Below are 11,010 nucleotides of genomic sequence, written 5' to 3'. Positions count from 1 at the left end.
GGACACGCCTGGGTGGGCACGGGCAAGAGTGCTGCTCCCCAGTACCCATGCAGCCCCACAACCAGCCATGAGCACTTGGGTTCTTCTTGTTCCCGAACTTCCCCACCCCCTTCTGGATGCCATCTGCCACACACCTGCTGTTCTAGTCCTTTTGTTTGCCTTAGCACAGCTGAGACGCACTGACCTTCTTGGGAACTGTGCCAAAAGGCAGAAGAAAGGGAAAGGGGAACTTATTGAAAGTTCAGATTGATCCAGTGCAGTGAGGGTTCTGTGGTTTCTGACCAAGCTGAGGTACCAAAGGTAACCTGCCCAGCTTCTTCCTCCTTCTCAGTCCAAGGGTGTCCCCTGTAACCCGACAGAAGCTTTTAGGATCCCCTAAGGCTTTCCATATCCTCATCCCTTCGGAGCTCAGGCTGTGACAACCCCACGCTCACTACTGCCCCCTGGAGGCCAGTGCCAGATCAGCATCAGAAGGGCAATCACTCACTTAAGGGTCTACTGATGAGGTGGGTACTGGATTGAATGCAGTGCCCTGCCTACGGCCACTCAAGACAGCTAAGTTCTCACCCAGCTGCAGCATCTCCCCTCTCAAGACATTCACGGGGATGTGGGAAGCAGGACTTGTCTACATTTCAAAACGATTCAAGCATAGCACGCACAATCGGCCCTCATCCACATTCAGAAGAGGGCCAGATCCATGAGCTCCCTCAATAATCAGAGCTCTCGCTTGCCTCTTCTGGGGATGGCAGTGTCCTCTGTCCCTTTCCTATCATGAACCTCCTTTGTCTCCAGCGAGGGCTACAAGGTCCCCTCTTGGCTGGGGACCCAAAGGAGAGACTTGACCTTTATTGTCCCAAGGGTTCTCTACCCTGGGAGAGAAAACTGGGTAAGAGGTACCCACAGCTGTCCGAGGTACCCACAGCTGTCCGTGGCAGTCGGGAAGAGATGAAGACACCAGGCCCCCACCTGTCTCTGGAATACTCTGAGGCTGGCATGTGGGCAGCCGCCCTGTCACGGGCTGTAGGTGGAGTTTTCCAGGGAACGGTAAATAACGAGGGGGTGGGGGCTGGCTGGCAAGTGGAATGTGGAGCATGCTGCAGGAAGGAAGATGCCCTGTGTGGGCGTGGGAGGGTCTCTGCGGCACACAGCTTGACTTTCAGGATGTAAAGAGGGAGAGGAGAGGATTGCTACGGCTCAAAGGAAGCACCTGGCGGGTGCAGGTCGGCAGCCCGATACTGGCCATTTTTTGTTTTCTAGAAATGAAGGGTAGGACTAGACTATGAAAGGAGGGATCAGGAGTCTCCTGTAGCTTTGCCGCAGCTTCTGGGGCCCTCTAGGACTTGCCTCCAGATCCTCATCCTTCAGAGCTCTGACACTGGTGTATAAGATAAGTGCTGTCCTGCACAAAGCCTTGGGCTCCTTCAGTCCTCTGGAGGCCCGTGCCTGGTCAGTTTACCAAGAAGGGAACAACGTTTCTCTCCAGGCTGGTGGGCTTGTCGGCTGGCCTAACCTCTGCCTGTGTAACCCAGGCACACTGATGCTCTCTGGGGGTGGGGGAGGTAGAGCAAACAGGGTCAGAGAACGAGTCTCCCATCCTGAAAAGACACCGAACCTCCCCTACAAAGGACTCCGCACTGATGGTCCAGTTCTTTATTTAGAAACCTGAAGAACATGGTGGGTGGCTCCACATCCAGCCCTTTTTGCTGGGATTGTGTGTGAGGTGAGACATAAGGTCTATTCCCTCAGTGACAGAGGTAAGGGCTCCTGACTCAGAAGCACAGATATCGGGACAGGGAGGAGGGGGAATCCAAGGGGGGGGGGCGGGCGAGCAGCTCTCATCAGCAATAGGACATCGAGGTAGGGTGGGGCCTGCTCTCCTGGAGTCTGATCAAACTGCTTTTCCCACCATGCCCCCCTCACGAGATCTTACCACATCTCTGGGTAAAATGGGGTAAGAGCTAAGAAGTCGGGGACAGGAAAAGCCCAAGAGGCCAAGGAAGGCATGTTTGGGGCCTGGGGCCCATAGGCCTGGCGAGGCCTTAGGGTGGCTCTCCCTTGCTGGGCCCACACACACCCTCACACCCTTGGGGGGGCTGGGCCCCTGAAGTCCAGAGCTGGGCTCCAACCTGCCCGTTTGCCTCTGGGGACACCCCCACCCCGAGGTGGGGGATGAGGAGGAGGCGGAGCCAATCAGGACGATTCTGAAATCCTTGGAAGGCTGGCAGTGCTGGTTTCAGAAATCTAACTCCTCCAGGTCCCCGGTGTCCTCGCCGCCTGGAGAGCCCCACACGCGGCGGTAGTTGGTCTCCAGCTCTTTCTGCCGCTGGCGCTCTTTATTGGCCTCCTCGGCTCCCTGCACCTGGGAGGGGAGGGGGGCATGAACCGGAGGTGCTGCCTACGGCCAAGGGGAGTCCTGTGCTGTAGGATCTGGGGGGGGGTCCCCACGAGACTGCGGTGGGGTCCCCACGAGACTGCAGTGGGCTGGGGATACAACCGCCTACGGGGTGCGACATCGGGATGCTGGCAATGGACGGCTGGCGTTAACCAGACCTTGACCTCAGCAGCACAGTGCGGGGAGCTGGGGGCCCAGGACGTGGGTGGGGTGCCTCACCAAGATGTTGAAGAAGATCTCCTTAAGGTTTTTTGTGTCTTCATCCGTCAGCCAACGCGTATCCTCCTCGTTACCTTCAGCCCCGGGGCGCACAATTTTGATTTCGATCTTGCCTGGAAAGGAGCAGTATGGGTAGTGAGGAGGGGAAGGCTGGGCGCTGTTAGAGGGTCCCCTGCCCTCCAGGTCCCCAGCCGGAGGTGACCAGTCCACCTTGACCCAGCCCTTCGGACAGCTGAGCCCCTCCCTCAGGGCCCACCTTCGGCGGCGAGACCCTCCCTCTCCAGCACGTCTGTCACCAGCCCCTCGATCTGTTTCAGCTGTGGGTTTTCCCGGTTCATCTCCAGGACAGTCAGATCCTGATTGGGGCCTCCGGGACGGAGCTTGGTGATTCGGACCCGGACTCTGTGCTCAGGCTCCTCCTCTTAGAGGGGAAGACACGGGGAGACACAAAGCAGAGCTGTGACTCCAGGGTGGATGGAGGGCTGGGGGGGGGGGGGCGGGGGCTGCCTCTCTAAGCCGTGGGCTGGTGTGGGTAGATGCTCTCTCTCCCAGGAGTGTGATCCAGGGTTAAAAAACATGCCCTGCCCAACAGCAGCCTCCTCACACCATCCTCTCTAGGAAAGCAGTGTTTTGCTCGAAGGAGCAGGTCGGGAAGCCACGGTTTTCCACGTGCTGAGACTTGAATCTTTCAGTGTTTACCAAAAGGTGGGATGGGAGGGTTTGAAACTGGAATGCTCTATCTGGAACGCCTTCTCTCTCCACACCAGTAGAATTCCATGAAATGAACACGAGGAGACGCAAAGAAGGAATAACCGAAGTGTGTCCGGGCTGGGGGCTGGTGGCTGACGCCAATGGGCTTGCACACTCACACCGAGAGCTGGAGCCTTTCTTGGTGCTACCACACACGCCACTGTTTGTCCACCCCCACCATGTTCGCTATGGAAACCCCCACACTGGCTGCCTCCTTGTCCCCAACCTCCACCGACAGGGAGGTGGTGAAGCGCCCCTTCCCCATGAATGAGCGTTTTCAGCTTCTAGGCTCACGGTCATTCAGTTACTGCCTACGTGCCCGGCAGGACGCTAGACAGTGGGCACCAGAGCACGCCAGAGACCAAGGCAGCCTCTTCTGAAGGAAGACGCTGAGGTGTCCGGGCAGAGAGGACCATGGAGGGAGGACGTTAACCCTGAGAGCAGGGCTCCCAGAGGTGGGAGGCGCGGAGAGTTGCGCCCCCTGGACGGCCCTCACCTGTAGGGGGCGGTGACGGGGGAGGCTTCTGAGGGACAGCTCTCTTTTTCTTGTGCTTCTGCACCAGATCTGGGCTCTGGTTTTCCTGCAGCCTCTTGATGAGTTTGTCGAGAGTGGACGTCAGAGCCAGGATCGCCTGCTCCCGTTCCGACTCCTTCCTCAACCCGTCTGGGTCCAGTTCCTTCTCTGTCTGGAAGGCCCAAAGAAGGTGCCAGTCAGTGGTCTGGGGACGGGGATTAGGGGCACGCTCTGCAGGGGAGTCCTTTCTGTCGTCCATCCCCCCTTTTATTGAAGGAACAGCCGCCACCTTGGGAGGTCCTGCCCCGCACCACAGATACAGGCCTCTGTGGCAGCCGCAGGAGTGAGCGAGAGAGAGAGAGCCGCTCACCTCCTGGATGATGTTTTCTAGTTCTCGCTCCATGCCAGCCTTAACCTCTGAGCGGAGCCGCTCTCGGTCTGAGGGAAGCAGCATCCCTTCCAGCTCCTTCTCGAACTCTCCTAATAACTGCCGCTCGTCTTCCTCCTCCTCTTCCTCCTCCTCCTCCTCCTCGTCTTCCACCGCAGCCTGAGGTTCATCCGCCTTTTCCTTCAGCTCTGCTTCCCTCTGAGGAGTCTCTGCGGCGTCATCTCCAGGCTGCTCCTGGCCTGTGCTTGGCTTCCCCTGGGTCAGGGGTGGGGAGGAGATGGATAGTTTGGAGGCTTCAGTGGTAACAGGTGCGTGTGGCAGAACATGGTAGTGGCGGCCACAGGGATGCCAGCCCTGCTGGGCCCAGTCTGTCCCGGGTAAAGCTCTCTCTTCCAATGCTCCCGGTGCGGGAGGCAGGTCCCACCTGCCGCTGTGAGCAGGTCCTTACCTTCTTCGCTCCGCCTTTCAGTTCCTCTATCAATCGAATCAAGTCTGCAGGGCTCCGAATGACTTTGACCTGCACATTGTTCTGAAAATCTGAGATGGGAGGGAGAGGAGGTGTGGGTCTTTTGCATTTTAGGTCCTCTCTTGATGCCTGAGGACAGGCACCACAGGCAGCGACCACGTCTCCGCCTCAGGGAGGGGCTGGACGCTGAGAGAAGGCCAACAAACCCCTCAGGTGGCTCATGGCAGCCGCATGGATGCCAACGCACGGGGTCCCTCCTTCTTCATGAACACCTGAATCTTTTTTTTTTTTTTTTGCAAAACTCTATTTTTTAGGACCGTAGAGGAGATTTAGGGCTAATGGTTCCTTTTTAGTGGATCCTGATTTGTTTGTTTGTTTTTTGAGACAGGGTTTCCCTGTGTAGTTTTGGTGCCTGTCCTAGATTTCACTCTGTAGACCAGGCTGGCCTCGAACTCACAGAGATCCGCCTGCCTCTGTCTCCCGAGTGCTGGGATTAAAGGTGTGCGCCACCCCCGCCCGGTGGATCCTGCTTTCTACAGATACTCGGCGTCTTCTCAGTTCTAGGCGCTCTACTGTGAAGCACAGATCCATTTCCATTCACCCTCCCAAATCTCTAGGGGAAACTGACATTTCATGACACCGTCTGTGAGTGCAGAGTTAGTGAGCAGTGGAGCCCCAGTGCCCTTTGACCTCTGTACATGGTCTTCCTGCTGCTGCTCAGGAAGAGGCTGACGCAGCCAAAGTAAGCTCACGGGGCAGGGGCTGGATGGCTAAGTGGTAGAGCATCAGTGTGCAAGAGTCTGGGCTCAGTTCTGGGCACCATGAGAAACGGAGGGAGGGAGGGATCTTGACCTCTGAGTGTTTAGTGTTACTCTACCCCACCTAAGGACTAGAGGAGACAGTTGACTGACCATTAGGAGGGTTGGGAGCTGGATCCGCTGCAGCCTCAGGGTTCAGGTCCTGCTCCTGATGAGGAGAAAGGGCAGACTCAGGCATGAAGACTTGCTTATACCCTCCATGCTCCTCAAGCAATGTCCTTTCGTCCCTAGACACAGAGGTCGCCTCGTAGACCTCAGCTCGAGGGACCCTACCCCTCCCAAAGCCTGAGTCCAGGCTCCTCAGAGGTGGCTGGGAGGCCCTCCTCACCCCTGGCGGTGCCTCCTCTCCTCCGGCAGCCTGTTCCTCTGGCTCGTGTAGCGTCTTCCAGAACTCTGACTCCTTATCTTCCTTGGTTGGGCTGGCATCTGGGGCATAGAGAACAGAGGGGATGTGAGAAAAGGGAGAGAGGAGGAGGAGGAGGAACACTCCCTCTTTGGGTGCCAATGGGTTGGAGTCTACCCACGACTGTCAGCAGTAAGATCGGGGAAGGAAGGTGGGCGTGACCAGTTCCTGGGAGGTCAAAAGCACACCCTACCTTCTTTCTTTGGGGGTACTCCAGCAGACTTGGTCTCACTCCACACTTGGTGATCTGTGTCTTGAGCTTCGTCTGTCATTTTCTCTTCCCGCTGCTTGGACTCTACCAGAAAAAGTGTGCAAACAGAATAGGGGTCCGGTCCAACGCTGCGCCCGCCTGCCCCCAAACCCATCTCTCCCGGGCTTTCCTGTGTGTACTTACCAGCTTGCTTCTGGAGGTAGGCCATGTACTCATCGGGCTGCAGGGCCGGGTGACAGAGAATGGCCTGTGGAGCAGCACTGGCTGGCGGCCGGAGGAGAGGGTGGGGGCAGAGCCGAGAAGTCCGAACGGTCAGTACGTAGGAGCAGGACAAGGGCTCGTCTACGCGATCGATGTAGTCCCCAGATAAACCCGCGCCCTCATCACACAGGAACTGTGGCAGGACAGGAGGGAGAGTCAGTCGTAAAAACCACCAGGCGACCTTCGGTCCCGGAGCAGCTACCTTCCGCTAAGCGGTTCTTACGCCAGACACTGGGCATGTGACATGCTACACAGATTCGATTATTTGGTTGTCACAAAGACCCAGGAAGAGAGGCATTAGCATGCTAGGCAGTGGCACGCCTTTAATCCCAGCACTCAGGAGGCAGAGGCAGGTGGATCTGAGTTCGAGGCCAGCCTGGTCTACAGAGCAAGTTCAGGACATCCAGGGCTACACAGAGAAACCCTGTCTCAAAAAACAAAACAAAAAAACCAAAACAACAGTGAAAGGCATTAGCACCCCAGCTTTGTGGCCCAAGACATGGAAACTTATCAAATGATGCAATTAAGACTTTTGCTCAGGTGACCAGCTGGTAAGAGGCGAAAAATGGAAGAGAAATTAGGCAACTTGACTGCAGACAGGCAATCAATCTCTGTGTCTCTTCCTTGCTTTGTATAAACATGGCGTGTGGGGCTGGTGAGAGGCTCGGGGGGTCAAGGTGTCTGCAGTCAAGCCCAACGATTTGAGTTTGATCCCCAGGGTCCCACACAGCAGAGGGAGAACCAGCTCCTACAGACTGTCCTCTGACACCCATGTATGAGCTGAGGCACGGACTCGCACTCACATAACAGTAAATTAAAAAAAAAAAAAAGTGGGGCTCAGCTCGGCAGCACACACACTAAGACTGAAAGGGTGCAGAGATTAGCATGGCCCCTGAGCAAGGACGATACGCAGATTCATGAAGTGTTCCCCAGTTTTTTAAGTGTGGTTAAACATGGTAGAACAAACCTATAATCCCATCACTCGGGAAACTAATGCTGGACAATTGCTGTGAACTCAAGGCCAGCCTGGGCTACAATCCACCAAGTGAGCTCAGAGACAGGAGCTATGTATGTGAGCTGGCTGCTGATATCACAGCCCCGGGGAGGCTGAAGCAGGAGAACCTAAGGTTCAGGGCCAGCCTGGGCTACGGTGCAAGATCTTGTCACAAAAAGGAAAAAGAGAAGGGAAGAAAGAACATTTACACTCTAGTAATAAAAGGTAAATAATCCAGTTTGAACATGTTAAAAGAGTTAAACAGACATTGCTTCAGGGAAGAGAAATCATCAACAAACAGACCAAACCACACTGTCAGGGAAGTGCCGATCAAAACCACAAGGAGATGCCACTCCACATCTCACTACAAGGGCTCCGGTGAGGAGGTGACGCCAAGCCCTGGCCAGGATACAGAAATCGAAAATCTCATGAGCCACTGGTGGGATTGGAAGATGGTTAAACCTCGGAAGGTTAAACAGGGATGCATGTAGTTCCTGGGAGAGCACCAGCCGGCAAGCACAGGACCGACGTTCAGTCCTGAGCAGGGAGAGAAAGTCCCAACACTTAAAGACACCGTCAGAGCTGGGTGGTGGGGTGCATGCCTTTAATCCCAGCACTTGGGAGGCAGAGCCAGGTGGATCTCTGTGAGTTCGAGGCCAGCCTGGGCTACAGAAGGAGTTCCAGGACAGTTCCAAGAATACACACAAAGAAACCCTGTCTCAAAACAACAACAAAAAAAAACAAAGACACTTTCAGACTAATTAAAAAAAAAGATGAACAATATACTGCTCAAAGAACACATTTAAAACATAAAAACAGGAGGCTGGGTGGGGGCGTGTGGGTGAAAGATGAAAAATAAAATAATAGTAACTCAAAGAAGTTACTGTACTGTATCAATATCATACAGACAAAACACAGAATGTCACTCTATAACACAAGCCTTTGGGGATGAAATTAATTTTAACATCCAAATTCTATATCTTGCCATTGCCTGTCTCTCACAACTTACTGAGTGAATTATTATCTGTTCTTTACTGAAATATAACTAGCAACTAGCAAAGTCCATGGCATAGGGGACTTCATAAATATTAGTGAACTAGATGAATAAAGAGCCCATAGATCAGAGACTAATTAAAAATGATAAACAAACTGATACAGCAGGAGACAAATCAATACGGACACAAAAGATCGGAAGAACACATCTGAAAATCATGACCTAGAATAGTAGGCAGCATGGCCACGTGTCCTCTGTGTGTGTGTCCAGACACTGATGTATGTATACTGGACCACAGAACCAGACTCCGCATGGCCACGTGTGTCCTCTACATGCGTGTCCAGATACTGATGTATGCATACTGGACCACAGAGCCATACTCAACACACCTAAGAGGACTCAAAATTAAACGGTGCACTTTTCTGACTGCAACGTATTAAACAAAAAATCGATAAAAGATAAGCCACACCTGTAATCCCAGAGCTTAGGAAGTGGCAAGAGGGTCAGGACGTCAAGGATAGTTTGGGCTACAGGATAAGTGTCTGAAAAAGCTCTCCACTTCCCCCAAAACAGATAAATCGTGAACTGAGATATTGGAAGAAGAACCTTCTGGCAGAGCTGGGCATAACTCGGAGGTAGGATTTGGCCCTGGTTTGATTCTTAGTACAAGAAAGGAAGGCTGGCGTGTGTGTGTGTGTGTGTGTGTGTGTGTGTGTGTGTGTGTCCAGAACTCAAAGCCAGCCTGATTCAAAAGACAAGTCAAGCAACCAACAAGTATCTTGAACAAAGCACATCAGAACAAAGGTTCCTCACTGACCCGTGTGGGCAGAGGAAGGAGGAAGGAAAGAATCTTCACCACTAAAGAGGAGGAGGAGGATGGAAAGGGTTCCCACGGCGCAGCGCGGGAGCAGAATGGGGTCTGAGCAGGTGTGAACAGCTCAGCAGGTGTGCTGCCCAGGTGTGAGAATGTGAGTTCGAATCCCCGAAGCCACCGAAAACCTGCAACCGGCTAGAGCAGCTGCTGAGAATGACAGAGAGGCCGACGTGACCCAGGAGGGACGGCGGGATGAGCCGGACAGAAGTCAACATGGTTACCCCGGCACCTGACCTGCGGGGTGGAGGTCAGAGGATCAGGAGTTAAGGCCATTTTCTCCTACACGGTGAGTTCAAGGAGGGCTAGAGCTACACGAGATCTTGTCTCAAAAACCAAACTAAAACAAAACAGAAGTATACAATTAACAACTGTACATTAACAAATCCGAAAAATCTAATGAAATGGAAAAATATCAAAAAAACGTATCAGTAAAACTGGCAGCCAGGCGGTGGTGGAGCACACCTTTAATCCCAGCACGTAGGAGGCAGAGGGAGGCAGCCGGATCTCTGTGAGTTTGAGGCCAGCCTGGGCTACAGAGTGAGTTCCAAGAACGGCGCCAAAGCTACACAGAAAAATTCTGTCTCAAAAAACCAAACCAAACCAAACAAACAAACAAAAAAACTAGCCCAAGTTGAAGTAGAAAATTTAAATATTCCTAGAACTAGTAAAGAAAACTAATCAGGAACTAAGTGTGGTGGCATACACATGTAATCCCAGGACTCAGAAGGATGAGGCAGGAGGACTATAGTGAGCTCAAGGCCAGCCTGGGCTGCATATCTAGACCCTATATAAAAAAAGAAAGAAAGAAAGAAAGAAAGAAAGAAAGAAAGAAAGAAAGAAAGAAAGAAAGAAAGAAAGAAAGAAAGAAAGAAAGAAAGAAAGAAAGAAAGAAAGAAAGAAAGAAAGAAAGAAAAAGAAAAAAGAAACCGAATCAAGGGCTGGAGGCATTACTCAGAAGTAAAGCACTTGCTTTGTCTGCAAGCATGCATGCTCAGGACCTGGGTTCAATCCCAGCTTGGGGTGGGGGTGGGAACCCAACCCAGTAGTTCAAAGTCTCCCAACAAAGGAAACCTCAGACAAAGAACACATCACAAACATCATTAGTCTCATCAGGAGACAGATCTGTGAGTTTGAGGCCAGCCTGGTCTACACTGCAAGCCCCAGACCAGCTAGCACTGCATAGTGAAACTCAATTTCAAAACAAAACACAAAGTAACAAAATCCTTGGTCAAGACTTTACAGATTAATTCTAGAAAACATTCAAAGAGTAAAAAAATTCGAATCATACATGGTCTTGAGAGTATAGAAAAAGTGAAACTATTTGAGTTTATTTTAAAAATTTATTTAGCCGGGCAGTGGTGGCGCACACCTTTAATCCCAGCACTCGGGAGGCAGAGGCAGGCGGATCTCTGTGAGTTCGAGGCCAGCCTGGGCTACCAACTGAGTTCCAGGAAAAGGCTCAAAGCTACACAGAGAAACCCTGTCTCGAAAAACCAAAAAAAAAAAAAAATTTATTTAATGGAGAGATGGCTCAGAGGTTAAGAGCACTGACTTCTCTTCCAGAGGTCCTGAGTTCAATTCCCAGCAACCACATGGTGGCTCACAACCATCTATAATGAGATCTGGTGCCCTCTTCTGGTGTGCAGACATAAATACAAACAGAACACTGTATATATAATAAATAAATCTTAAAAAAATTTATTTAAAAAAATTTTAATTTTTTTAC

At 52.4% G+C, this 11,010-nt stretch overlaps 1 protein-coding gene and 1 non-coding gene across 3 annotated transcripts in view; one reads left to right on the top strand and one right to left on the bottom strand.

The window, feature by feature from the left end:
- Positions 1-1,635: 1,635 nt before the first annotated feature.
- Positions 1,636-11,010, bottom strand: part of Os9 (OS9 endoplasmic reticulum lectin) — a 33,770-nt gene continuing 24,395 nt past the window's right edge. Inside the window, exons 6-15 of one of the 2 annotated variants that reach the window (XM_006973310.4) lie at positions 6,345-6,555; positions 6,144-6,245; positions 5,876-5,973; positions 5,641-5,695; positions 4,712-4,800; positions 4,246-4,518; positions 3,858-4,047; positions 2,868-3,032; positions 2,612-2,724; positions 1,636-2,359 (exon numbers count right to left, since the gene is read on the bottom strand). In XM_006973310.4, the coding sequence (XP_006973372.2) occupies positions 2,234-2,359; positions 2,612-2,724; positions 2,868-3,032; positions 3,858-4,047; positions 4,246-4,518; positions 4,712-4,800; positions 5,641-5,695; positions 5,876-5,973; positions 6,144-6,245; positions 6,345-6,555 (1,422 nt within the window). In that variant the 3' untranslated portion in view covers positions 1,636-2,233. The remainder of the gene's footprint in view (positions 2,360-2,611; positions 2,725-2,867; positions 3,033-3,857; positions 4,048-4,245; positions 4,519-4,711; positions 4,801-5,640; positions 5,696-5,875; positions 5,974-6,143; positions 6,246-6,344; positions 6,556-11,010) is intronic. The other variant, XM_006973311.4, reaches the window with a different exon arrangement.
- Positions 7,256-7,359, top strand: LOC121823845 (U6 spliceosomal RNA). Its single transcript, XR_006065487.2, has one exon. It is a non-coding gene; the product is annotated as a U6 spliceosomal RNA (small nuclear RNA).

The sequence above is a fragment of the Peromyscus maniculatus genome, chromosome 18 (assembly GCF_049852395.1).
Source record: "Peromyscus maniculatus bairdii isolate BWxNUB_F1_BW_parent chromosome 18, HU_Pman_BW_mat_3.1, whole genome shotgun sequence".
Classification (NCBI taxonomy): domain Eukaryota; kingdom Metazoa; phylum Chordata; class Mammalia; order Rodentia; family Cricetidae; genus Peromyscus; species Peromyscus maniculatus.
Note: the sequence above shows the minus strand (reverse complement) of the source record. Positions and strands in the feature narration are given on the sequence as shown.